This window comes from Sphaerodactylus townsendi, linkage group LG05 (assembly GCF_021028975.2).
Source record: "Sphaerodactylus townsendi isolate TG3544 linkage group LG05, MPM_Stown_v2.3, whole genome shotgun sequence".
In the NCBI taxonomy this organism is placed as follows: Eukaryota; Metazoa; Chordata; class Lepidosauria; order Squamata; family Sphaerodactylidae; genus Sphaerodactylus; species Sphaerodactylus townsendi.
In genome coordinates this window covers 9535688-9562165 of record NC_059429.1, presented here as the reverse complement: position 1 = coordinate 9562165, position 26478 = coordinate 9535688, and the positions used below count along the sequence as shown (strand labels likewise).

Below are 26478 nucleotides of genomic sequence, written 5' to 3'. Positions count from 1 at the left end.
CCGCAACCTCTACATGATTTTAATTGACCTTGGGCTTGTAGAATTGGTTCTTGAGGTCTTGTTCAGGACCAAAATATCAGCAGAGTTTAAAGCGGAGTCACGTTGTTAAGATGAGAAGATTTAGTAGCCTTCTTGCACACACTGCAACCTTCCACCATACTTGGAAAAGAATACTCTCCACACAAGATGTTCTTTCCATAGGAAGGCTTTTACTTTAGCAGTTGCAAGGTTACACAAGTCTATGCTATACAAGACTATAAAGCTATACAGAACTCTTCAGCAATAACAAGGTTCAACATACACACAGAACTCAACTCAAACTCAATCTGTCTATCTCAACTTAGCATAGCCTATACAATGCATACATCCAACTGGATACTTTTCCCCGCCCCGGCATCAGCCTCTCATTGGTCTAGAGTTACAGTTGAACTCACCAATCATGTTAAAGGTTAGCTGTCCTTACTTCTTGCCCCTAGACTGACTGTCTCCGGCCTTTGGGTTTGCAAACTTCTGCTAACTGAGAAGATGACCTTTTTGTGAACCTTTCTCTCTTTTTTATATATCATGACACAAAAGAAGAAGAGGAAGGAAGAAGAAGAGAGAAGAAGAAGAAGAAGAAGAAGAAGAAGAAGAGGAGGAGGAGGAGGAGGAGTTTGGATTTATATCCCCCCTTTCTCTCCTGCAGGAGACTCAAAGGGACTGACAATCTCCTTTCTCTTCCCCTCTCACAACAAACACCCTGTGAGGTAGGTGGGGCTGAGAGAGCTCCAGAAGCTGTGACTAGCCCAAAGTCACCCATCTGGTGTGTGTTGGAGCGCACAGGCTAATCTGAATTCCCCAGATAAGCCTCCACAGCTCAGGCGGCAGAGCTGGGAATCAAACCCGGTTCCTCCAGATTAGATACACGAGCTCTTAACCTCCTACGCCACTGCTGCTCCTCCTTCTTCTTTCCTCTAGCCAACTTTTCTTGTTGTTGTTGTTGCCTCTAGCCAACTTTTCCACCAACTCAGGATTTTTTTTCCTGGTCATGATCCACTCATTTCCCTAGCACCACAGAATTTCTCAATAAACATTCTTCAGCTTCTTGGTACAACCTAGCCTGGAAGCCAGGTTCTTGGGATCACTGAAGCAACTTTGAGCTCCCAGTTCCCCTTAAAGGATACAAAAGATGATCTACGAACCACTGGCTTGGCTGGTAGCTGCTTATGATATGGAAGACTCTCATTCTCTTAACAGTAGCATTTAAAGGATATAGTGCAGGGGTCTTCAAACTATGGCCCTCCAGATGTTCATGGACTACAATTCCCATCAGCCCTTGCTGGCATGGCCAAGTGGTAGGGCTCATGGGAATTGTAGTCTATGAACATCTGGAGGGCCATAGTTTGAAGACCCCTGATATAGTGGCTAAGCAGCCAGCCCCCATTCCAGTCATTAAAGCAGCTGACCTATAGATGAAGGAGTCTCAAAGTGACTTACAAATTCCTTTCTTTCCTCTCCCCACAACAGACATCTTGTGGGGTAGGTGGGGCTGAGAGAGTTCTGAGATAACTGTGACAAGCCAAGGTCACCCACTAGCCTTCATTTACAGGAGCTAGGAATCAAATCTGGTCCTCCAGATGAGAGTCTGGTGTTTGTGTGGAGGACCAAGGAATTGAACCAAGAAAGAGTCCATGACTCTTAACCACTTACATGCTGGCACTATGCGGGAAGCTGAGGGCCAAGTAATGGGGTAAAGGGGAGGAAGGAAGCTGGCAAAATTTGTTGTGGGGGAGACGTGGGGAGTAGGGTTTCCAAATTGTTCCTTCTACCCATGATACCTCATGAGACCCAGCTTGTAAAGATGGTGACCTCTGCCGTTCACTTGCTTCAGCAAGTCCTTCTGGCCGATGCAGTGGATGCCCTCGGTTCTACCTGTGAGAAGAAGGAGATCTCTCACCGGAGGATAAAGAATGGTACACAGACAACCATCGCTTTGCACTGATCCAGCTCAACAGTAGACACCTCCTTGGAGGAGCAGCAGTGGCGTAGGAGGTTAAGAGCTCGTGTATCTAATCTGGAGGAACTGGGTTTGATTCCCAGCTCTGGCGCCTGAGCTGTGGAGGCTTATCTGGGGAATTCAGATTAGCCAGTGCACTCCCACACACACCAGCTGGGTGACCTTCAGCTAGTCACAGCTTCTCAGAGCTCTCTCAGCCCCACCCACCTCACAGGGTGTTTGTTGTGAGGGGGGAAGGGCAAGGAGATTGTAAGCCCCTTTGAGTCTCCTGCAGGAGAGAAAGGGGGGATATAAATCCAAACTCTTCTTCTTCTTCTTCTTCTTCTTCTTCACCTCCTCCTCCTCCTCCTCCTCCTCCTCCTCCTCCTCTTCTTCTTCTTCTTCTTCTTCTTCTTCTTCTTCTTCTTCTTCTTCTTCTTCTTCTTCTTCTTCTTCTTCTTCTTCTTCTTTCTGGTGCTTTTACTAACAGAGAAACCTCTTAGAACGAATGTGGGGTTTTTCAGCCCCAGAACTTCCAGTAGGGTGACATATCCACAAGTGGGGGGCATGGTTCCGCAAGGGGCTTGAGTGGAGGTTAGGCCCACAAATAGTTGACAGCCGTAATGGCTAAGTGTAACCTCCATGTTTAGGAGCTGTCTACCTCTGAACCCCAGTTGCTCAGAGGCGGGGAGGACAGCAACCTTGAGGCTTAGATTTTGTGCACTCAGATTACTTGCCATGGGAAACAGAATGCTGGACTAGATATCGAGTTTCCGAGAATAAGACAGGGTCTTATATTAATTTTTGCTCCAAAAGATGCGTTAGGGCTTATTTTCAGGGGATGTCTTTTTTTTCTCCATGATTTTGCCCCCCCCCCCCACCAGATCAGCTGCACCAGGGAATCTGTGACTAGGGTTTATTTTTGGAGTAGGGCTTATATTTCAAGCATCCTCCAAAAATCCCGAAAAATCATACTAGGGTTTATTTGGGGGGAAACAGGGTAGTGTGATGCTGCAGGACTCTTCTTATGAAATACAACTCTGGTGCAGAGAAGACAGTTTGCCTACAGGAGGGTCAAAAGGCTATGGAACTGTGTGATGTAACTGTATGAAATAAAAACTCTTAATGACATTTGCCTGAAAACATCCTTTTTTAAACTGTTAAGATTCCTATGTGATTTGGGTACCAGGAGGACGTTTCTTTAGCTCCTCCTAGTGGTTGGATTGAAGAATGGGAGAAGAAATCTCACTGAAGACTTCTACCGTGTTTCCCCGAAAATAAGACAGTGTCTTATATTAATTTTTGCTCCCAAAGATGCGCTATGTCTTATTTTCAGGGGATGTCTTATTTTTCTGTGTTCTGTTCGTCGGACATGCTTCCAAACAAAAACTTTGCTACGTCTTACTTTTGGGGGATCCCTTATATTTCGCACTTCAGCAAAACCTCTACAATGTCTTATTTTCCGGGGATGTCTTATATTCGGGGAAACAGGGTAACTGGAAGTCTTGAATAGTTTGACAAATCCCTCAATAAAACTGGGAGAGGCGGGGGTAATTGGAACGCAGGCAGCCAAGCCGCCTAATTTTTGAATTCGCTTTTAAAGAATCATCCTGGTGATCAAATGTTTTCAAACGCCACTGGAACGGCATCCTTTCTTTTTAGTCAGCATGCCCAGCGAGGGCAGAGTTCTTTCGGACACCCGGGAAGGAAGCAAGTTTGCTGCTGTGCCAGGTGCTTTGAGGACTTGAATGCAGTCCCTGGCACTAGCCAATAGCTCCAGTGCCTGGTGTCAGTGGGTTCCTGCTACTGTCAGTATGATAGAATGGGCCTGAGTGTAAAATGAGCTTACTTAGGGTTGAGCTGAGCCCAAATTGCATCGTTAAACCAAGCCCATTCCGAGCTAAGGCTGGGATCCTCAGTGATAACTAGCATTTGAGACTCACTACTGGCTTTAAAGCAAGCCCATTCTGAGCTAAGGCTGGGATCCTCAGTGGTAACTAGAGAGCCTTGTTCAGGGGGCTGGGATTCTGTTAGTCGTCATCAGATGCAGAAACTTCCAATCTCCCATACCTTGCTGCCAAACGCGCACTCCTTCTGTGCTTCTGCAGTAGCAGCCTCTGCTTCTGCCTCCTCTGCACAGCTGACTCATCACTGGGTTTCCTAGGAGGATCCGCAGGCTCCTCCACCTGTACATCATCAGGCAGGGCAGGGCTGGGCGTTGGCTCTGCTGCCTGGTCTTCCTCAGGAGCAGTCACCTCTGGCTGCTCTGTGTCCTCCGGTTCTGCCTCTGAGTCCTCCATGTCCTGGTAGGTACCCAGGGGCTGGCTCATGACAATCTGTTCCAATTCCTTGCACCAAATCTTTCTTGCAAACTTTTCGCATTTTTCACCGTTAATTGTAGTAGGTAAACGAACGAAATATACCAGCCTCATAAATGACAACTGTAGTACGTGCAAATGCAGTAAAAGTTCCATTTAAAGTAATATAACATCAGGACCTAATGTGAACAAAACTGACTACTAAAATACAAATGAACCGGAAAAGAAATGAAATGGGGCACATTCCCTTGATCCTAATATTATCCAACGTTGTTAATTTTAGAAATGGAGTTTAATCTCCATGCATGCATTTATAGTTGTGTGTTTATTTATTTTTGGACTTCTTCAAAGTGTCAGTTTTGCTGATGGGTTTTTAGATACTATGGAAGGACCGCTGTCTCCCATGTTAATTCTACCTGGCATTGAGGCAGGGGTGCGCAACCAATGGTCCTCCAGATGTTCATGGACTACAATTCCCACCAGCCAATTGGCCATGCTGGCAAGGGCTGATGGGAATCATAGTCCATGAACATCTGCGGCACCAGAGTTGGACACCCCTACATTGTCTTACTCTCAAGGCCTGTTCTATGTGGCTTTACCCACAGAGCTGCGAAGTGACCAGAGAAAGGGCTTTTTGGTGATGGTTATCAATCTCTCTGTGGAACCTGGAATTTCCCCAGAATGACAATTGATCACAATAGCACAGAGATCGTTTCCCTTGGAGCAAGTGGATGCTCTGGAAGGCAGACTCTATGGTATCCGAATCCTTGCTAAGCTCCTTCTGTAAACCCCACCCCCTTTCCAGGCAGGCTTCACCTCAAATTTCCAGGACTCTTCTGTATTCTGAATGCCTTTGAGGTCCATATTCAATTATTATAGTTGACCGGAAGAGGGTCCGTGGCTCAGTGGGATAGCTTTGCTTGCAGAAAGTCCCCTTTTCCATCCTGACGTCCGGTTAAAGCAGGGGTGTCGGATTCCTTTGTTACAAGAGTTGGATGCAGTGGTGGGATTCAAATAATTCAACAACCGGTTGTTTACAAGCACCCTTTTAACAACCGGTTCTGCCGAAGTGGTGCGAACCGGCTGGATCCCACCGCTTTCTGGATGTGCTATAAATGTGACTTGGTTAGTGTCAGAATCCCAAAAACACACACAAACTCTTGTTGAAGAACAGTAGTTTTAATGGTTCAGGATCTGCCCTGGCCAAAGCCAGAACTGAGAAAAGCCCACGCAAAACCCAGTAATTAAAACAGCTTGCACACCCCCCCCCCCCCAGCCTGGGAAAGTGCGCCCAAAAGTAAGTGTCAGAAAGATAACATAAGATGGGCAAGCAGTGACCTTGAACGCCACCTGGTACTGCATAGCATTCTACAATCTACAGAAACAGCGAAGAGACACTGATGCAGACATCCTCTGAAGATGCCAGCCACAGATGCAGGCGAAACGTCAGGAGAGAATGCTGCTAGAACACGGCCACGCAGCCCGGAAACCACACAGCACCCCAGTGAAGAGACAGTTAGAAATGCATTTAACCCATTCCACCTCCCCCAGTGCATTGAAACAGCAGCATAAGCAAAATCCCCAAATACAGGCCTCCTGACATTTAGGCTGCCTTGGGGCGGAGGGCTCTGCCTTGGATGGGCCCAGAACGGGATTGGGGGTTGGGGGTGCCTGGACTGGTGAGCCTGCAGCAGGGGCGGGGGAACTGCCTCGAGAGGCCCATGAGTCAGCTGAGGGACCCCCCCCTCCCGCTCCTGATCTATTACCAGTCTGTGTGGATAATACTCATCTGGATGAGCTAGGGGTCTGAGTCAGTCTGGGGCAGATTCATGAGTCCTTGTATTTTTTATTTAATGGGGTCATTTTACCACCCTGTACTTTACCTGTACTTTACCTGTACTTTTCTTTACCTGTACTTTACCACCCTGTACTTTACCTGTACTTTTCTTCATCTAGCCCAGTTTTATGGATATCATGCTGATTTTTTTTTAAAAAAAATAATGCTTTGGTTTCTGGGTTGTTGTTTTTTTGCCATGATGTGATGTTATTGTTTTTTGTTAAATGCTGGTTTGAGGCTGATTCTATTAAATGATGCCGCCGTCTGGTTCTTTCAAATGTCTGCTTGGGTTTTTGTGGTTTCAAATGTGTCGTAAACCCCTTGAAGCTGTTTTCTGGAGACACATCTGAAAGGCGAGTAAGGGGGGGCTTGCTCGGAGGTCTAGCTTGCTGAAAGGCAAAACCTCGAGAAATGCAACCAACCGAAGTCCAAGACACAACTTCTGAGATGAATTTGTCTCGTGTGCCTTCATGATGCTCCTGTTTCCTTAAAACAGGCCAATTTGGGCTTCCATTCTGCCCTGGCCCCAATCCCGAACCTTTGGGAGGAGTCTGTTCGAAGCGAACGGCCTGGCTCATCTTGTCTGCAAACGAGACGGGGGTTCATCTCAGCGACAAGGCGAGCGATCAAGTTCTGCAGCAGTCAGCCGGTGGAAAAGCCATAACACCATTACATCATGATGTGAAGTGATCTTCCCAAGAGGGGGTGGTTGCTTGAGGTTGTGGCTGTGGATGGGGGGTGGGGGGTGGTAGCGATAGGCGAACCAGAGCTCAGCGCGCACAGGAGCGGCCCGAGCACTCTAAAACCACTTAGCCAGACGAGCGGCGGCTGGGCATGCTAACAGAACCCAAGTATGATCGTTTTCAGAACGGCTCGCTGACATCCTCCGAGAAGCCAGCCATGAGCAGCAAGGTCGCCGCGGCCACCCCGTCCCCGCCGCCCCCGGCCACCGCCCTGGCCCACCCTTGCCCTCCTCCGCTGGGCGACGAACAGGAGGCCGTGACCACTTTCTGCATGCTGATCCCTAAAATGCCCCAGTGGAAATTCTCCAGCCCTTCGGGCTTCCTCAGCCGCAGCCCTTCCAGCGCCAGCAAAGAGCTGTCAGCCTCGGCCAAAACAGGGAGCCCTGGAGAAGCCGGGACCGGTTCGGGGTCACCGTCGTCCTCTTCGGGCCTAGCTGCTGTCCTCAGCGCCTGTGAGCCGGTGTGTGCCGCACCTTGCAGCTTGCAGGTGATGAGCAGGCTGAGAGGAGGGGCCAGGGGTGGGCGGAAGGCCCCTCCGGCCGAGGGGGCCAAGCTGGCCAGAGACGAATGGAGCCGTAAAGGGAGCTTCATCAGCAAACCGGTGCAGGGCTGGCTGCATCCCGACGAAAGAGTTTTGGGCCCAGGAGTCTCTTACATTGTTCGGGTGAGTGGCCTTCTTTTTCTTCTCTGCTTGTGAAATGACGTAGGCCGCAGCCAACGGCCCGATCTCCTTCAAACCAGATGTTAAGAAGGAGTCCTCCTGGTCCGGTCAAAGGGCCACTGTCAGACGTGGTCTCCCCAAGAACAGGCACAATTTTTTAAAAAAATAATTTTTATTGTATCATTTGAATATTCCATTTTAGATGAATGCTCTTCTTCATTCGTTTTCAAACAATACATTTCCCCCCTCCCCCCCTGTATTTTCTTCATAGTTTTATCAAACAAACAGCAGTAAGTTCATTCTTTGTAATCTCTTCTCCCATTTCTCCTCATTGACTCCAGCTTCTTTCGTCCAGTCCCCGTCTATGGTCCATATCTTCAAGATTTCGCTCTGTTTATCTTGCCACAGTTTATTCTTTGTTATTATGTCAAAAATGTCCAGTGTCACTTGTTCCCAGATGTATTCCAACCATTTCTGGATTGTCCATTTTTTTTCTTTTCTTTCCAGCCTAAAGCTATTGTTGCCTGTGCTGCTTTGATCATTATTTTATACATATAGCTATATTTTTTTTATCTATCCTTCTATCCTCCATTACACCCATGAACATTAAATCATTATTTATCCCAATGTTAATCTTCACCAGTTTCTCGATATATAACATTACAGTTGTCCAAAAATTTTTAGGCACAAAAATTTGACCCTGTCCACCTGCACAGGAGATGGATGTGTAGGTGAATTTAAATGTGTCTCTAGAAAGGTGCTGGGGCTCATATCTCTTAGACCAGTGATGGCGAACCTTTTCGAGACCGAGTGCCCAAACTGCAACCCAAAACCCACTTATTTATCGCGAAGTGCCAACGTGGCAATTTAACCTGAATACTGAGGTTTTAGTTTAGAAAAAATGGTTGGCTCCGAGGCATGTGTTACTCAGGAGTAAGCTTGGTGGTAGTTGGTGGCTTTGCTTTGAAGCGACTGTGCAACTCTTCCAACGGGTGAATCACAACTCAGAACAAGCCCCATTGCCAGCAACCAAGCTTACTCCCAGGTAAAGGATCGCGCTTTAGTTCTTCGCATGAAAATCAGTGGGGTTTAACAGCGCTTAACAGGGTTACCTACACTGCTTCCCCAAAACTAGGTCTTAGGTTTAATGCTAATAATTGAGCCCAGCGTCCCAGGCCAGCCTAGATGTGTGTGTGTGTGTGGGGGGGGGACTCTGTTTGCGCGTGCCCACAGAGGCGGCTCTGAGTGCCATCTCTGGCATCCATACCATAGGTTCGCCACCACTGTCTTAGACTGTTGTGTATGCTTCGTTAGATGCTCTATCCATCACGCTGGGGAATGCAGTTCGGTTGTTTAGTAATAAGGGAAATGCACTCTGCATGTTATTTGGACGCAGTTTCGTTAGTTTCATGTCTCATGTTCCTTAGCTTCAGGTGTAACTTGATCACTAATTGCAGCTGGGCCTCAAATATTTCGATTGAACTCAGAGCTCCGACCTGACATGGGAGAGCTCCTAGGTAGCCTTAGCTCTTGCCCCCTATTGTTAGGAAGTGAACCTATCTGATTGGATTATCCCCCCCTCCCCCGCCCCCAGCCCCGGCTGAATGCTTTGACCCTGATGGAACCTCTTTTACCTTCCGAATTGGAAGGACATTGTAACAGACTTCCCTCTGTGATACACCTCTGAAGATGCCAGCCACAGATGCAGGCGAGACTTCCCTCTGTGATACACCTCTGAAGATGCCAGCCACAGATGCAGGCGAAACGTTAGGCACAAGATCCACCAGACCACGGCCACGCAGCCCGGAAAACCCACCACGACCAGTTGAATCCGGCCGTGAAAGCCTTCGACAGTACAATAACTATTCATATTTGTACAGGCTTTCAGCGTTCGAAGTGCTTTACATGTCCCATCACGATAACCATTACTGTAACCCTGTTAGGTAGGCCAGTATTTTTATCCCCTATGTTGCAAGATACAGAGGCCAAAAAGTGAGAGAATAACAGACTCCAGGTCTGGTGAATTTGTCCTAGAAGAGACATGAACCAGGATCCTTTCTGGTCCCCAGTGACTTCTCTTAGCTGCTGTGTTGAACTGATTTAATAGTCAACATTTTCTGCACCACCAGCACAAGCTCACAGTTTCTTATAATGGGGTTGACAGGAATTTCCACCAGTGATTTCACATACTGCAACCTCAGATGTGTTTACCTTATCAAAGAGGCAGAAAGAGGCACATTTGACCTTGAACAATATCCCGGACTCCCAATGACCTTCCTTTAAATTAAGTACCAAAAGACCCAGAATTTTATTGCTCCTGACTTAAAGGAACTATTTTGACTGAGGTATTTTAGAATGCTAACAGGCACACTGCTTTATACCTCTTTGAGTGGTATATACCTGCTTTATATATATATATACCTGCTTTAACAGGCACACTGCTTTATATACCTCTTTGAGTGGCTTTGTGTTGAAGACCTGGGTGCCAATTTTATATAACTATCTAGTATCTGATCCCAGTCATCTCAATATTTTATTTGTATGTGTAGCCGGGTAGCGAATACACTGTATTATCACTTTTGACCCCTGAGGAAGGCCAATGGCCGAAACATGTCTGATTTTAGGTCTTAAAGTGAGTTAACAGGATTCCTTTGTGTTTGGTCATTGTGACTTTATGCACCTAAGGCAGGCCCGTGGCCTCCTATTATGATGGGATGGTTTTAATTGGTAGTGAAGGAATTTGTATTTTTGTTATACAGCTGTTTCTTATCTAGTGGCCCTAGTCCAGGGGTGGCCAACCTATGGGGCTCCAGATGTTCATGGACTACAATTCCCATCATCCCCTGCCAGTGTGGCCAATTGGCTATGCTGGCAGGGGCTGATGGGAGTTGTAGTCCGTGGACATAGGTTGGCCACCCCTGCAGTCAATTCTTGACCTTCTGGTACTTAATTCTTGTTATAGGTTTAAGTTTGTCATTTCCCCCCTTTTTCTGGTTTGGGCCTTCTCTTAAAGCCCAGCGATCATGAGGGCCGGAGTGGAGCATCCTCAGTCAGATACCAAAGGCCTGAATGGCTCTTTGGCTTTTTGAGGCTGTTGCAGCTGGTTGTTCGTTAGGCCTCGAACCTTGAAACCTTGAAACAAGGATCAGCAGCATTTGTTGATTGGCATCGAAGCACCTAGCTTGTCAGTTCTGGCGAACCTGGCTTTTGCTATCCTCTTTATTCAGAAATGGTTACTCCTTCCTGTTTTCCTTGAGACCAAAAATGTCAGGGGTAAGCCTAGTTATCTACCTGGCATGTGAAGCCATAAAGCAAAGATCAAGGACATAATAGATCAAGGAAAGAATGCCCCGACATACAGCAGACTGGTTACATATATCTTAATTACATTAAGTTAGGAATGCATCTCAGTCAACTGGATACAATCCCCCTGGCATCATTCACTCATTCTCTCCCAGAGGGGGCTGCATTAGCTGCTTCATCTTCTTGCCCCCCACAGATTCTTACTTACTCTCCTGCCATCCCCTCTATGTAAGTGACCCAGATGCAGATAGTGAGGGGGAGCCACCCCAGCCTGGGGGAAAGGGACCCCTTAGTGGAGGGAGCATCAGGGGTTGGTACTAGTGACCAGTAAGACATAGACAGCATCTTGTTCCCGAACTCTGGAAAGGTTTTGGTTGTTCAGGGAATCAGGAAGCTTTTGAACTGCAGCGTTGAATCGCATAAAGGCAAGGTTTTAATTCTCTGAAAGAAAGAGCGCTTTGCAAATGGCAGCTCTGTTTCCCTTTCGGGAGCAGAGTCCTCTTAAGTGAATTAGGTGCTGGTGGGACTGAGCTCGCCCCCATTCTTAATTAATTTAGGGCTCATTTGTGCTGGCAGATAAATTAGGGCAGTAAACCTTGCGAGCGCCTCTCTCCTTCCCTCCTCTGGCCCTTCCCTGCACAGATGATAAATCATTTTCTCATGGAGCGGGATTCAGGGGAAATGCAAATTAGAGTCCCAGCTTTCCGCAAGCTGGAAGATCAACCAGCAAACAATGGCATGTAGCAGCGGCATGAAGAAAGCAGCTGTGTGGCCGTTCAGTTATATAATACAAATCGCAATGAACGCAACGTCAACAATTCCAAGCTATCAATGAATTACACACTGCATCCAGACGGTCGTTCTTAAACGTGAAACAATTTTTAGTACAACTCATAATAAGTAACAAATATCACATAAGTTTAAATCCAGTGGTGGGATCCAAACATTTTAGTAACAGGTTCCCATGGTGGTGGGATTCAAACAGTGGCGTAGCGCCAATGGGGCTGGGCGGGGCATGACGGGGGCGTGACCGGGCATTCCGGGGGCGGGGCATTAATAATTTCTCTGTTACTGTAAAAAACTCTTACTGTTAAAAAAAAGGTTCCTAATTTCCAGCTGGTCTCTTTCTGTCCACAATTTAAACTCATTATAGCAAGTCCTATCGTCTACTGCCAACAGAAACAACTACTTCTCCTCTAATTGACTGCCTGTCAAATACTTAATACTTTCAAATACTTAATTTTGTTTCGAGAAATCAAAAGAAGGATACTTTCCTTAAACAAGGAACTTTACCATATTACTAAAACATATTTTTAAAACATCCCAACAGGGAGAATTATCCTGTTTTCTACCTTCGCTAACCAGCCACATAGGAAACAACAGGACTTTATGATTTTTGGGCCTAATGGAATTTCTAATGGAAAAGCAGACCCAATTAGTAACCCCCTCTCGGCACACACAAATAATTAGTAACCCACTCTCGGGAACTGGTGAGAACCTGCTGGATCCCACCTCTGTTTAAATCTCTTAAAGTTACAATCAACATAGGTTACTAACACCCCTGCTAAATAAATTGGATTGATTAATTTGGATATATTATATGGGACAATCCACTTTATTTATCAGGGGTGTTAGTAACCTATGTTGATCGTATCTTTAAGAGATTTAAGCGTATGTGATATTTGTTACTTCTTATGAGTTGTACTAGAAATTGTTTCATGTTTAAGAACGACAGCCTGGATGCAGAGTGTAATTCATTGATTGCTTGGAACCATTCAGTTATAAACATGTTGCTTGTGTGAGGATCATAAAGTAGGGACGCTGGCAGTCCACTGACACGTCATGGAATTTCTTTGGTGTTGTTCTGGGAACTTAAACTCCATGGTGTTGCTGGCAAATAAGGCCATCTTGAACCAGGATTCATGGGAAGGTGTTGTCCTAGGAAACTATTCCACAACAAAGAACAAAACTCTTGGTATATATGTTTGTATAGCCCGTGGGGTTAATGGGGAGAAAGGGAAAAATATTTCTGCTGACCATGGTGCTGAATGCTCTAGAAATGAAGCGCTGCAACTTTTCTATCTAAAAGCCAAAGTCTGCCCTCTGCATAGATAGAAAAGTGTGCACAATGGGAGTCAGCCGCAGCTAAGAGCATAAGAACATAAGAACGAGCCTGCTGGATCAGACCAGAGTCCGTCTAGTCCAGCACTCTGCTACTCGCAGTGGCCCACCAGGCAGGAGGTGAAAGCAATAGCCTTCTGCTGCTGCTGCTCCTGAGCACCTGGTCTGCTCAGGCCTTTGCAATCTGAGATCAAGGAGGATCAAGATTGGTAGCCAGAGATCGACGTCTCCTCCATAAATCTGTCCAAGCCTTTTTTTAAAGCTATCCAGGCTAGTGGCTGTCCCCACCTCCTGTGGCAGCATATTTCAAACACCAATCACGTGTTGCATGAAGAAGTGTTTCCTTTTATTAGTCCTAATTCTTCCCCCCAGCATTTTCAATGTCTGCCCCCTGGTTCTAGTATTGTGAGAAAGAGAGAAAAATGTCTCTCTGTCGACATTTTCTATCCCATGCATAATTTTATAGGCTTCAATCATATCCCCCCTCAGACGTCTCCTCTCCAAACTAGAGAGTCCCAAACGCTGCAGCCTCTCCTCATAGGGAAGCTGCTCTAGTTCAGAGTTTGACAAACCTTAGGAAATATTCACATTTGGAGGAAAATATAATTTCTAAAACAAGTCTGGGATATAAAAAGTAACCTCCAGGGGAAGAAAAACAAACGAAGGACAATGAATCCCAAAGCAATCCTGGAGTTCAGGCAGTGTTTTGGGTTGCCATAGAAACTCAAAATGGTGGCCAATATTTTTGCAGTTGTCACTGTTATTGATTGACTGACTAATTAATTGGATTTCTTATACCGCCCACCCCCGAAGGGCTCTGGGCGGTGTACAACATATAAAAATTCAATAATATAAACCCAATGACAGCCATAAAACCAGTTAAAATTAATTAATACAATATAAATATAAGCAGAAGAGTTTGGATTTATATCCCCCCTTTCTCTCCTGTAGGAGACTCAAAGGGGCTTACAATCTCCTTGCCCTTCCCCCGTCACAACGAACACCCTGTGAGGTGGGTGGGACTGAGAGAGCTCCTAAGAACTGTGACTTGCCCAAGGTCACCCAGCTGGCGTATGTGGGAGTGCACAGGCTAATCTGAATTCCCCAGATAAGCCTCCACAGCTCAGGCGGCAGAGCGGGCCGGTTCCTCCAGATTAGAATGCACCTGCTCTTAACCACTGCGCCACTGCAGATGGCAAGATGGTAATCCAGTTTGTCATGAGGGTGGATTATCGGATTAAGCTTACACAAAAGAAAGTCGGAGTCAGTTGTAGTTTCTAATCTAATAAAAAGAGTATTTATTAGTGAACTCCATTCTGGATAGAAAGGTAGGTAGATAGAGTCACTATGCTATCCTAATCTAGCTGGATGGAGATGGATGCGTGGAGCACCCATCCTCTCTCTAGGCATGGTAGGAAGAAGTGGAGAAGGGGTCGAGGAAGAAGCCGGAAGGAAGGAAGTCCCTGAGAGTATCAGTCTAACATCAAAGGGATAGAACCAGCATGATAGAGTAAAGGTGTCAAATCCCTAGGTCCCTATCTAGCCACTAGCTCTCTAGTAAAAAACCCCTCTGTAGGTTGAGGCAGGAAACAGCGTAAAGTCCTTCACTTCCAACAGTTCCAAAGCCAGTACAATGCAGTGATTATACTATGACTGGAAAGATGGGGTCATGCCCATACTCTGCCATGACATTCCTTGGGTCACCTTGGTCCAATCACACTCTCTTACAGAGTTGTTATGAAGCCAGAGGGGTTGGGAACCATATATACAACTCACAGCTTCTTGAAGGGAGAGTCTGATGAAACTGTTGGGGTGTGTGGCTACATCAATGTAGCCCCAGTGATAAGGGTAAAGGTATAGGGCAGAGCTGGCATCAGTAAAGGCCTTAGAGAAGCTGTCTAGCCCTCGTCCTCAGTTTGTCCAGTGAGAGTTCCTTAGTATGCTCAAGGGGGCTAACTAATCAAAATGGTACAATCAGAGTACATTAAGATAAGAACATAAGAACATAAGAACAAGCCAGCTGGATCAGACCAGAGTCCATCTAGTCCAGCTCTCTGCTACTCGCAGTGGCCCACCAGGTGCCTTTGGGAGCTCACATGCAGGATGTGAAAGCAATGGCCTTCTAAGTGCTGTTGCCCTTGTTAACCTGGTCTGTTAAGGCATTTGCAATCTCAGATCAAAGAGGATCAAGATTGGTAGCCATAGATCGACTTCTCCTTCATAAATCTGTCCAAGCCCCTTTTAAAGCTATCCAGGTTAGTGGCCATCATCACCTCCTGTGGCAGCATATTCCAAACACCAATCACACGTTGCGTGAAGAAGTGTTTCCTTTTATTAATCCTAATTCTTCCCCCCCAGCATTTTCAATGTATGCCCCCTGGTTCTAGTATTGTGAGAGAAAAATTTCTCTCTGTCCACATTTTCTACCCCATGCATAATTTTGTAGACTTCAATCATATCCCCCCTCAGCCGACTCCTCTCCAAACTAAAGAGTCCCAATTAAGACAGAGAAGACTACAAATCCCAGGTTCCTTTGCAGCTCCAAGGTCTCTCCTGCTTTCAGCGCATTCCCCACCTTGCTATTGCTGATTTCCTGGCCCTCCTCAGAAAGCTGGGCTTGCTTAGAAAGGGAGAGGAGCCTGGATTCTTCAAACTTCACATAGCAACAGCCTGGCAAAGCTTCGGGGACTTTCCGAGAGCTTTGCAACCTACACATTCAGCTAAACCACAGGATATTGCATTCATGGGTGGGGAAAGCCAGAGCTCATGTCCCAAGTGTTGCTAAAGGGGGGGGGGAGGTGCCAGACAGCCCAGAGGCACCCCACCCCATCCCACCCCAGGAGCCCTGTCCAGCGTCAAACTGTGCCCCCACCCTCACGTGGCCTAATCTGCATTTTAAAGCTGGATCCTGCTGGATAGAGGCCAGCCCTGAAGTGCAGGCTCAGTCTGGCTGGGTCCAGGTTTCTACCGCTGGCTCCGTCAGTATAAAACCAGAGCCATCATATAAAGCCAGACCCAGCCAAGGCCAGCCTTGAACTTGTCCTCCCCAACTCCATGTGGAGTTGGGAGGGGGATAAAGCAGTTCAGCACTGAGCAATGCTGGACACCATCTTGAGAGGGGAAGGCAGGGGTGGAGCAAGGGGAAGCTGCGTCTGGGGCTTGCCTGTGCCCCCACCCACCTGCCTGGCCCCTGGAATGCCCTGGAATGCCCTCGGAATGCCACTGCACAGGCATGCATCCGGTGCATTGTGCCCCACCCTGCCCCTGGGCACTACGCTACTGGGGGGAGGTGCCAGACAGATGTGCCCCCACCTGCTTCCATAGCAAACATGTTTTATGAAGTGGACTATCACTATTTACATTCTCCCTCTTAACCTCCCCCTTGCCCATAGCATGTTATCGAGAGGATTCGATTTGAGGCTGCATTCAGACACAGAGGCGTAGCTGGGCCAAACTGCACCCAGTGCGCAGTGTGTTTTTTCTGCCCCCCATGGCCCCCACGGTGCCCTCCCGCAGCTCCCCCCCGCAGCACCCCCATCCCCTTCCTCCTTCCCACACTCACCTTAGTTCCTTTTCTTTTTCTAGTACTTTTTCAGGCTGAAAAAAGCAGCCTCTTCACATTTCAGGCTAAAAACTGCCTGAGGAACTATACTTCCCAGTTCCTCAGACTGTTTTTTGAGCCTTAACTGTAAATAGGCTGCTTTTTACAGCCTGAAAAAGTACTAGAAAAAGAAAAGGAACTAAGGTAAATGTGAGAAGGGGGTCGCAAGGAAAAGGGGGAGGGGCCGGGGGTGATTTTCCACCTCCCAGGCGGGCGCCCAGTGTGCGACGCACCCCCTGTCCCCTTGCTGCTCCGCCACTGTTCAGACAATAAATCCCAGTTAGCAGTGATGCCCCACATTCTTCCTCCTCGGGGCTGCTGTTACAGATTGCCTGAGGCCAGTCCAGGAACTCCCAGCCCTGCAGGCATCAGAGGATACGAGGAGCCAATCCTTCAGAACAAAAGGAATACCTTTTTATTAAGAGAGGAGTCCCTAACGTGATGCCCGTGGGTATCACAGTGCCTCCCGACATCTTTTCTGGTGCCAAGTATTTTTAGAAAGTGGGTGGGGCTTTTGTCCAGCAGGGTTTCTGATTGGCCTCTGGACAATCTGATTCGAAAGGCCTCCTGTTTAACAGGGCTTCTTCTCGGAGTGTTGAAAAGTTATGACTAGAGTTAGGCTAGGCTGACCAGACGTCCCGCTTTTGGCGGGACAGTCCCACCTTAAAACAATTTTGCTCCCAAAGATGCGCTATGTCTTATTTTCAGGGGATGTCTTATTTTTCTGTGTTCTGTTCGTCGGGCATGCTTCCAAACAAAAACTTTGCTACATCTTACTTTCAGGGGATTCCTTTTATTTCGCACTTCAGCAAAACCTCTACTTCGTCTTATTTTCCGGGGATGTCTTATATTCGGGGAAACAGGGTAAAAGGGTGCCGGGTGGAGCTGGGTTTGGGTTCCATTATTTGCCTTCCGGGAAGCAGCAGCAGTCAAGTTTGGCTGCGTTTCACCTTACCCAAATGCCGGCAGATCCACTCACAATGGTGACCCTCCGGCTCCGTTGCCTGCCTGTCTCCGTGCCTTCAGGAAAACCAATCCTTACCCTTAAGGCCTGTTTATGTTTTAATTGTGCAGAATTATACCCTTCTTTGCAGCCCAGCTGGGTTTTCAGAATGCTTGACGGGATCATAAAAACGCAATAAAAATACGCAGCCGTGTATGCAATTCACATGCTCCAACAGCAGCACTCTGTTTAAAAAACAAACACACGCCACTCGGATCCGTGTAAAAATTCTCCCGTGGCAAATTAAGCGGGGACAGCCTGCCTCAAACTTCCTGAAGCGTGATGGGGAGGAGATTTTCCAGGCTCCTCCGAGGAACTGGCAAGATGGCTGTTTTGTAACTACCCTGTGTGTGTGTGTGTGTGTGTGTGTGTGTGTGTGTGAGTGTGAGCCCCCGTGGAAGCAGGGGGCCTGTAAGATATTGCTCGGCTAGTTCACTCAAGTTAATGACTATCCCCCCCCCACCTCTCCTCTTTCAGTATATGGGATGCATCGAAATCCTACGCTCAATGAGGTCTTTGGATTTCAACACACGGACGCAAGTCACCAAGTAAGGAGTCGCTCGCTGATCCCACTGTTTCTTGCTTCTTCCTCTCTGGGTTCTGAGAATTAACTTGGAGGAATATTTCATCCAGGATGTGGCTAGCTTGGATGGAGCATAAGCAGGGTGGGAAGGGACCTCAGGGGGTTGTAATGCTGTAGAAGAAGAAAAAGAAGAAAAAGAAGAAGAAGAAGAAGAAGAAGAAGAAGAAGGAGAAGAAGAAGAAGAAGAAGAAGAAGAAGAAGAAGAAGAAGAGTTGGATTTATATCCCCCTTTCCCTCCTGCAGGGAGACTCAAAGGGGCTTGCAAACTCCTTTCCCTTCCCCCCTCCACAACAAACACCCTGTGAGGTAGGTGGGGCCGAGAGAGCTCTGTAGAGCTGTGACTAGCCTGAGGTCACCCAGCTGGCGTGTGTGGGAGTGCACAGGCTAAACTGAATTCCCCTGCTCAAGCGGCACAGCTCGAGCTGCAGAGCGGGGAATCAAACCCGGTTCCTCCAGATTAGAGTGCACCTGCTGTTAATCGCTACGCCACTGCTGAGTCCACACTCCAAACCATTTTCTCCACGGGAGCTGATCTCTGTCAACTGGACATGAGCTGTGATCCCAGGCAGGGGTATAACTTGATAAAACAACGCCCAGGGCCAGGGAAGGAGCGAGCGGGAACTGCGCCCCGTGCCCCTGGGCGCGCCCGATGCATTGCACACCCCGTCCCCTAGGCGCTATGCCACTGCCCAGGGCTCACCCTGGGAGCCCCCCACCCCATCTGTGCCTAGAGCTCAGGACCAGGGTCCAGTTGAACACCAGCAAGCCTGCACCAATCTCCATGTGGAGATCAGTTGAGTGGCCTCACACCCAAACTCCCCATGGAAACTGGGGGTGGGGGGAGCCTGGCTGGCCCCTTGTGCAATCTCCATGTGGAGACTGGAGGGGGGTGGGTCCCGCTCACTGGCATTCAACTGCACCCCTGCCCCAAGTTCCACTGGGAGTTTGGGACGGGGGTGCAGTTTATTTTCTTGGGGGGGGGGTCTGCAATGTGCCCCAGGAAGTTGTGCCCAGGGCTCCAGCCCCACCGTGCCCCCTAGCTACGCCACTGATTCCACAAGATCTACAGGTTCCACCTGGAAGCTCACGACCTTAAGTTGCAGATGTATGTTTGTGTCTTGGACAGAGGCAGTGGTGGGATCCAAAAATTTTAGTAACAGGTTCCCATGGTGGTGGGATTCAAACTGTGGCATAGCGCCAATGGGGCTGGGCGGGGCACGACGGGGGTGTGGCCAGGCATTCCAGGGGCGGGGCATTGCTCGGCGGGGCTGTGGCAAGGACGCAGCCACTGCACCGGTCCTTGGGTGGGAAAGAAATGCATGCAGGCGCAGGCTGCCACGCACGCCGGTGCACCTCCTGCTAGACTGCTTCAAGTTCTGCGCGCTACTGCTGAGAGGAGGGGCGTAACTAAGGCAAAAATCACGTAGCAATATCACCCATTAGTAACCCCCTCTCGGCACACACAAATAATTAGTAACCTACTCTCAGGAACCTGTGAGAACCTTCTGGATCCCACCTCTGGACAGAGGTGTAGCAAGGGGGAAATGCACCCGGTGCACTGGTGCATCCTCTGCCCCCATCCTGCCCCAGAATGCCCCCATCTCACCCTGGAACGCCCCCAGAATGCCCTCACCACACCCCTACAGGGGCGTGCGCCTGGTGCATCATGCACCCCCCTGACCCCTTTGAGCTATGCCTCCAGTCTTGGAGAATAGAGAGCCTCAGGGTAGCATAGTGCAGGGGGAAAGCAGGGGAATTGTGAGTTCATCCACCCCCCTCCGCCTGCCTTTCTTAGCTGACCCCCGTCTTTGCAGCTGTTTGGCAGCGACCTGCTGTCCCAAGACTCCGCCAAATGGCTCCTGGGGCCTACTGAAAAGGGGGTGGGGGGTTAAAGGCAGTTGTGCTTAAGAGCTTTTGGGAGGCGATGAGCTTCCCTGCGTGGGGCTGAGAGGCAAGAGAAGCCCTGACGACAGTTAGGCCTTCCTTTGCCAAGACACAATGGAGATCAGATCGATGCCGAGTAACCGGAGAGCGATGCACAGATGCATAATTCATGCGCCTCTCTGGCCCTCCACCCGCTGACCCCAACGACCCTGGATTCAAATGCACCAGCCGCCGTGAAACGATGCAGCTTCAGGGAGAGGTGAGCAGGGCTCTCCTGCAACCCCCTGAAGTTCTAGGGTTGCCAACTTCCAGGAGCTGACTGGAGATTTCCTGGAATTACAACTGATCTTCAGCTTCAGAGGTCAGTTCCTCCGGAGCAGGGGTCTGCACCCTGCGGCTCTCCAGATGTTCCTGGACTACAAATCCCATCAGCCCTTGCCAGCATGGCCAATATAAAGCACAATTAGCCAATTGGCCATGCTGGCAGGGACTGATGGGATTTGTAGTCTATGAACATCCGGAGAAAATGCTCTGGAGAAAATGGCTGCTTTGCAGAGCGGACTCTATGGAATTCTACCCTGCCCCCCAAGTGTCCAGGGATTTCCTACCCAAGAGCTGGAAACCCTACAAAACCTCTCCAGTCTGTCTGACCCTGCCCTACTCAGAATCCCCAAATCTTCAGTTGCTGACAGATACCTCTCATCCTAGAAACGTGAATCAAGTCTGGCTCCCTGTCCCAATTTTTAGTCTGAGACAGTGGCGTAGCGCCAAGGGGACAGGAGGGTGTGTTCTGAGGGCGCACCAGTGCGGGGGCGCACCAGTGGGCACACCAGTGCAGGGCATTCCCGGTGCGTTCCGGGGCATGTTGGGGGCATTCTGGGGTGTGGCGGGGGCGGGCGGGGGCATGGCAGGGGCGCAGGGTGCACGCATACCCCACTTGCTCCACCCCTGGTCTGATATCCTGGCATTTGGAGCTCAGCGACTGACAAGAAGTGTCCGAGTCCTCTGGTTCCTGCTCAGCCTAGCTTTGCAGACCAACATTACCCCTCCCGTGCTTCCTCCACCTTTGGGGGTCAACCCTACCGGAGACACTGTGTCGGGCTCTCCAGTGTCTTCTTCATTTCATTCATTTCAATCCAAGGTCAGCCAATGTCACATAACAGCGCCAGTGAAGCGCCAATAAAACATAAAGAGCAACACAGAGCCTTTGTTCAGCACTGAGTTCAAAGTGCTTTATTGCTAAATAACAGCCGGGGGTGGGGGGTGGGGAGGGCAGTTTGGATCAGGACTGAATGATGCTGGAGGTTGGGTTTAACTCTCCCATGCCTTTGTCCACGAACCCCAGAGTTGTTGCTTGAGAAGACTAGAGATCTCCTTGTATTATCACTGATCTCCAGCAACAGAGATCAATTCCCCTGGAGAAAATGGCTGGTTTGGAGGGCGGATTGTAAAAGCACGATTCCCTCTGCGGTTTCTTCTGCAGGAAGGAGCAGCAGAGGCACAGTGGTTAACAGCAGGTGCACTCTAATCTGGAGAACTGGGTTTGATTCCCCGCTCTGCCGCTTGAGCTGTGGAGGCTTATCTGGGGAATTCAGATTAGCCTGTGCACTCCCACACACACCAGCTGGGTGACCTTGGGCTAGTCACAGTTCTTCGGAGCTCTCTCAGCTGCGCCCACCTCACAGGTTGTTTGTTGTGGGGGGGGGGGAAAGGGAAATGAATTTGTAAGCCCCTTTGAAAAAGGGGGATATAAATCCAGTTCTCCTCCTCCTCCTCCTCCTCCTCCTCTTCCTCTTCCTCTTCTTCTTCTTCTTCTGCTTCTGCTTCTGCTTCTCTTCTTCTTTTTCTGCTCCTCCTCCTCTTCTTTTTCTGCTCCTCCTCCTCTTCTTTTTCTCCTCCTCCTCCTCTTCTTTTTCTCCTCCTCCTCCTCCTCCTCTTCTTCTTCTCCTCTTCTTCTCCTCCCCCTTCTCCTCCTCCTCCTCTTCTTTTCTGCTCCTCCTCCTCCTCTTCTTCTTTTTCTCCTCCTCCTCTTCTTCTTTTTCTCCTCCTCCTCCTCCTCCTCCTCCTCCTCCTCCTCCTCTTCTTCTTCTTCCTCCCACGTTCCGTAGCCTTCAGTGCCCAAAACTCCATTCGTTTCCCAACCCAGAGTTGGCAACCCCACCACAAAATGACCCTCAAAGTGTCTCATGGATGCTCCAGCAGCTCCTCTTGTTGGGCTCTAAGGGTGCCTCTGTGTCGAACCCCTGAGCCATATCACAGCCCGGGATGCCCCCCCCCACCCCCAGGTGGAGCCCTTTCCCCAGCCTCAAACAGGCGCCTGGGTGCAGCTACGCTTCAGCAGCCCTTCCCCAAGGCTAACAGATCCTGAGTTGGGATGTATCTACATGAACACTCCAGCATCCTGGCCAGGCTGAGCCTGACCTCTTCCTGTGACTGGTCCAGGGGTGAAGATGCCTCAGTCGGGCTTTGGGGCTCGCTCCAGAACCCTGTCTGAGGGTCTGGGCTTCTGGTGCGGCATCATGTCATTCTGGGACATGGCATGGCCCACATTCCGGGTCTCTGCTGTGTCTGTGCAACTTTCAGAGCCCTGGCAGCTGCTTCACCAGGGTGGGGATCCTCCCTGAGGGGTTCGCAGGGTCCGTCCCCCAATGCCATCTTGTTGTGAACCGCCCTGAGCCCTCAGGGGGAGGGCAGTATATAAAATTAATAATAAATAAATAAATAAAATCTGATGCCCTGTCAGGGGCACATCTGCCTGGAGACATGGGGTAACCCATGTCCCCAGGCGCAACTAATCTGGCCACGTGGGGGGCACAAAATCGGTGGGGGCACAAAATCGGTGGGACTGAGGGAGGCCCAAGTCAGATCAAGCATGCCTGGTCTGAATTGGGCCTCCCTTGGCCCCGCCTGTGTCACAATTATGTGGGTGGGGGCAGGGCTACATGGGGGCGGGGTCTGTGACCCACAGGGGCGGGGCTCTGTGACCCATGGGTTTTTTGTCCCCGGGCACCATTACCCCCTTATGCCTCTGTGCCCTGTATGTTCCCGGGGCCTGGGTAAATCTTCCTCCTGGGCCCACTACTGGTCGGGACGGGGGTCCGAGGGCATTGTCCACAGACCTTCCTTTCCTTTGATAACTGTCTTGAAATCATCCTTTTCTTGCAGAGAAGCCATCAACCGGCTCTACGAGGCTGTCCCAGGAGTCAAGGGAACTTGGAAGAAGAAGGTTAGTTTGGCCTTTGTCCTCCTGACCCTGCACCCCCGCCCTGCCCCACCCCGAAGACAATTGCACAAAGCAAAGCTGGAAGTGGACAGTGTCCACAGAAGGGGATGTGGCGAGAATTAGGGCACTTTTGTGCATAATTTGAATCAGCAGGGGACTTTGGCAGGCGGGGTCCCTTGGTGGAGGCCCACTGCCCCAGCCGACCGAAAACCCAGAAACTAAAAAATGTGATTTTCCATTTAAACCGATGGAAGCGAAAACAGCAATAATTGGAACAATTATAACAGATTTTTGTTTTAATGGCAGTGTTTTGCACACAGGTATCCGGGATTTTCCCAAGATGCTTGGCCTGATTATTTTTTTGCCCCCGTTCTCTTCCCAGGCTCCTAACAAGGCCCTCTTCTCTATTCTCGGCAAGAGCAATCTCCGTTTTGCTGGCATCAGCATCGTCGTGAATATTTCCATCAATGGGCTGAACCTCATGATCCCCACGACCCGCCAGGTGAGCCCCGCCCCTCCAAATACGGTGACTTCCCCTTTTGACCTGCACTTGGGGAAGTCGGGTTTTTAATCACCCCAGCGCAAACATCCTTTTTCATTGTTGAAAACGGGCACTCCTCTTGTCGTCGGTGGTGGTTCCTGTTTTCTGCTTCTCGCCGTTTTGAAGAATGATTTGTATTGGCTGTGCATGTCCTGTAGTTTGTGCATGGAAGTTATATTTAGGTGTCTAATATATGTAATGTAATGTGCAATATAGAGCTACTTGCTAATTTTTGCATCATTTAACTATAAGAACATAAGAACATAAGAACTAGCCTGCTGGATCAGACCAGAGTCCATCTAGTCCAGCATTCTGCTACTCGCAGTGGCCCACCAGGTGCCTTTGGGAGCTCACATGCAGGATGTGAAAGCAATGGCCTTCTGCTGCTGCTGCTCCTGAGCACCTGGTCTGCTAAGGCATTTGCAATCTGAGATCAAGGAGGATCAAGATTGGTAGCCATAGATCGACTTCTCCTCCATAAATCTGTCCAAGCCCTTTTTAAAGCTATCCAGGTGAGTGGCCATCACCACCTCCTGTGGCAGCATATTCCAAACACCAATCACACGTTGCGTGAAGAAGTGTTTCCTTTTATTAGTCCTAATTCTTCCCCCCAGCATTTTCAATGAATGCCCCCTGGTTCTAGTATTGTAAGAAAGACAGAAAAAAATTCTCTCTGTCAACATTTTCTACCCCATGCATAATTGTATAGACTTCAATCATATCCCCCCTCAGACGTCTCCTCTCCAAACTAAAGAGTCCCAAACGCTGCAGCCTCTCCTCATAAGGAAGGTGCTCCCAATCCCCTTCAATAATCATTCTCGTTGCCCTTCTCTGCACTTTTTCTATCTCTTCGATATCCTTTTTGAGATGTGGCGACCAGAACTGAACACAGTACTCCAAGTGCGGTCGCACCACTGCTTTATATAAGGGCATGACAATCCTTATAGTTTTATTATCAACTCCTTTCCTAATTATCCCCAGCATAACTATCTTAATAGAAGAAGTGAAGAAGACTTTGGATTTATACCTTGCCTTTCTCTCACAATAGACACCTTGTGAGGCAGGTGGGGCTGAGAGAGTTCAGAGAGAACTGTGACTACCCCAAGCTCACCCGGCAGGTTTCATGTGGAGGAGCGGGGAATCAAACCTGGTTCTCTGGATTAGAGTCAACCCGTTCTTAACCACTGCACAACACTGGCTCTCATAATATTTATGCTTTGCTCCAGTTCTCTTTCTAGACTTCTGGCCCAATTCTAACCCTTTTGTATTGTTTATTGCATGTCAATTGTGGTGACCCCACTCTGTGTAATCCACCTTGAGTCAAAGTGGACTATAAATGATGTAAGCAAGCAAATAAATCATACACAATGCCGATTAAGTAATGCACGCATTGGGTTGGAAAACTGGAACAGTAGGAGGAATAATTCCGTGCAGAAAATAGCAGAGAATTAAAGAACCACAAGTCTAATGTGGGAGGCAATGTGAAAAGAAGGCTTTAGGGCTCCAAACCACAGGGAGGAGATGCAATGGTGTACCTAGGCAAACTGGCGCCCTGGGCAAAACCTGGGTTTGATGCGCCCCCCCCCAATGGGCGGAGGTAGCCCTGCCCACTCGGCTGGTGGTTGCTCTGCCTTCCGGATCCAGGGTTGTTCTGCCCCCCGGGGATTGGGTTGCTCTGAGCTCTGGGGGAGTTTCTCTGCCCTCCCCACTGGACGACTCACCTTCCCGGCCCCCCACGCTCTGATCTTGCTTGGATCCGGCATCAGCTCCAGCTGGAAAGGGTGGATCGTCCTCTGCGATGGCGGGAAACTCCTTGCTGGTCCTGCCTTGCTTGTGGGCCACTGTAGAGATTAGGCAGGGCTTAGAAATCAGGCCGCCCCATGTGACTTTAAATCCCTGTGCCTTGGGCAGCTGCCCAGTTTGCCCAATGGGTGGTACGCCACTGCTGAGAACGCATTTGCATGCACCAGAGTCGTGGCGCAGTGAGGGTGTTCACGTATGTGTATGAACAAATCTTCCAATTGCATGCAGCGTTTCCCTTAAGCCAGACCTCGGGACTGCTGAGAAGTAGCTGGGCTATTGCCATGTCCCCAGATGCATTTTGGCTGGATTTTAGTCCTGAAGCAAACTCTGAGGCATCTTTTGCTCAAATTATACCCAGCACTAGGGCTGGGACTAATGTGTAACCAATGTATTGTCAAAGTCTTTCACGGCCGGATTCAACTGGTTGTGGTGGGTTTCCCGGGCTGTGTGGCCGTGCTCTGGTAGATCTTGTTCCTAACTTTTCACCTGCATCTGTGGCTGGCATCTCCAGAGGTTTATCACATAGGGAAGTCTGTTACACCCTGTCTCCAGATGTGTAACGTGTGTGACCAATTTATTATTATTATTATTATTATTATTATTATTATTATTATTATTATTATTATACACATAACAACACAGCACAAGTGTCTGGAATTCATCTCTGAATATCGAGTCCTTCCCAAGGACCTAGGATATTAGAGGTATTTGCGTAGAATGTGTGCAGTTCCTAGAAGTGCTGCTTTCTGCAGCATGTGGACTGATGTTCTGTCCAAGTTTAGGCTTTCCAGATGTTTTTCAAGATTTCTTGGGATTCCTCCTAGAGCACCGACTACTACTACTACTACTACTACTACTACTACTACTACTACTACTACTACT

The 26478-nt window shown here is 48.8% G+C and overlaps 1 protein-coding gene across 1 annotated transcript; it reads left to right on the top strand.

Annotated features, from left to right (window-relative positions):
• Window positions 1-6902: 6902 nt before the first annotated feature.
• SHC2 (SHC adaptor protein 2) lies at window positions 6903-25647 on the top strand. Its single transcript, XM_048497761.1, has 5 exons — window positions 6903-7537; window positions 18040-18110; window positions 23195-23255; window positions 23635-23754; window positions 25438-25647. The coding sequence occupies exons 1-5, from the start codon at window positions 6965-6967 to the stop codon at window positions 25645-25647; spliced, it is 1035 nt and encodes a 344-aa protein (XP_048353718.1). The 5' UTR covers window positions 6903-6964.
• The last annotated feature ends 831 nt before the right edge of the window (window positions 25648-26478 follow it).

Bases quoted from the DNA above. Each gene is read 5' to 3' on its own strand.
- SHC2 (XM_048497761.1), top strand. From the start codon at position 6,965: ATGCTAACAGAACCCAAGTATGATCGTTTTCAGAACGGCTCGCTGACA. The intron at 7,538-18,039 runs GTGAGTGGCCTT...CTCCTCTTTCAG, and splicing joins GAGTCTCTTACATTGTTCGG to TATATGGGATGCATCGAAAT. The intron at 23,755-25,437 runs GTGAGCCCCGCC...TTCCGGATCCAG, and splicing joins TGATCCCCACGACCCGCCAG to GGTTGTTCTGCCCCCCGGGG.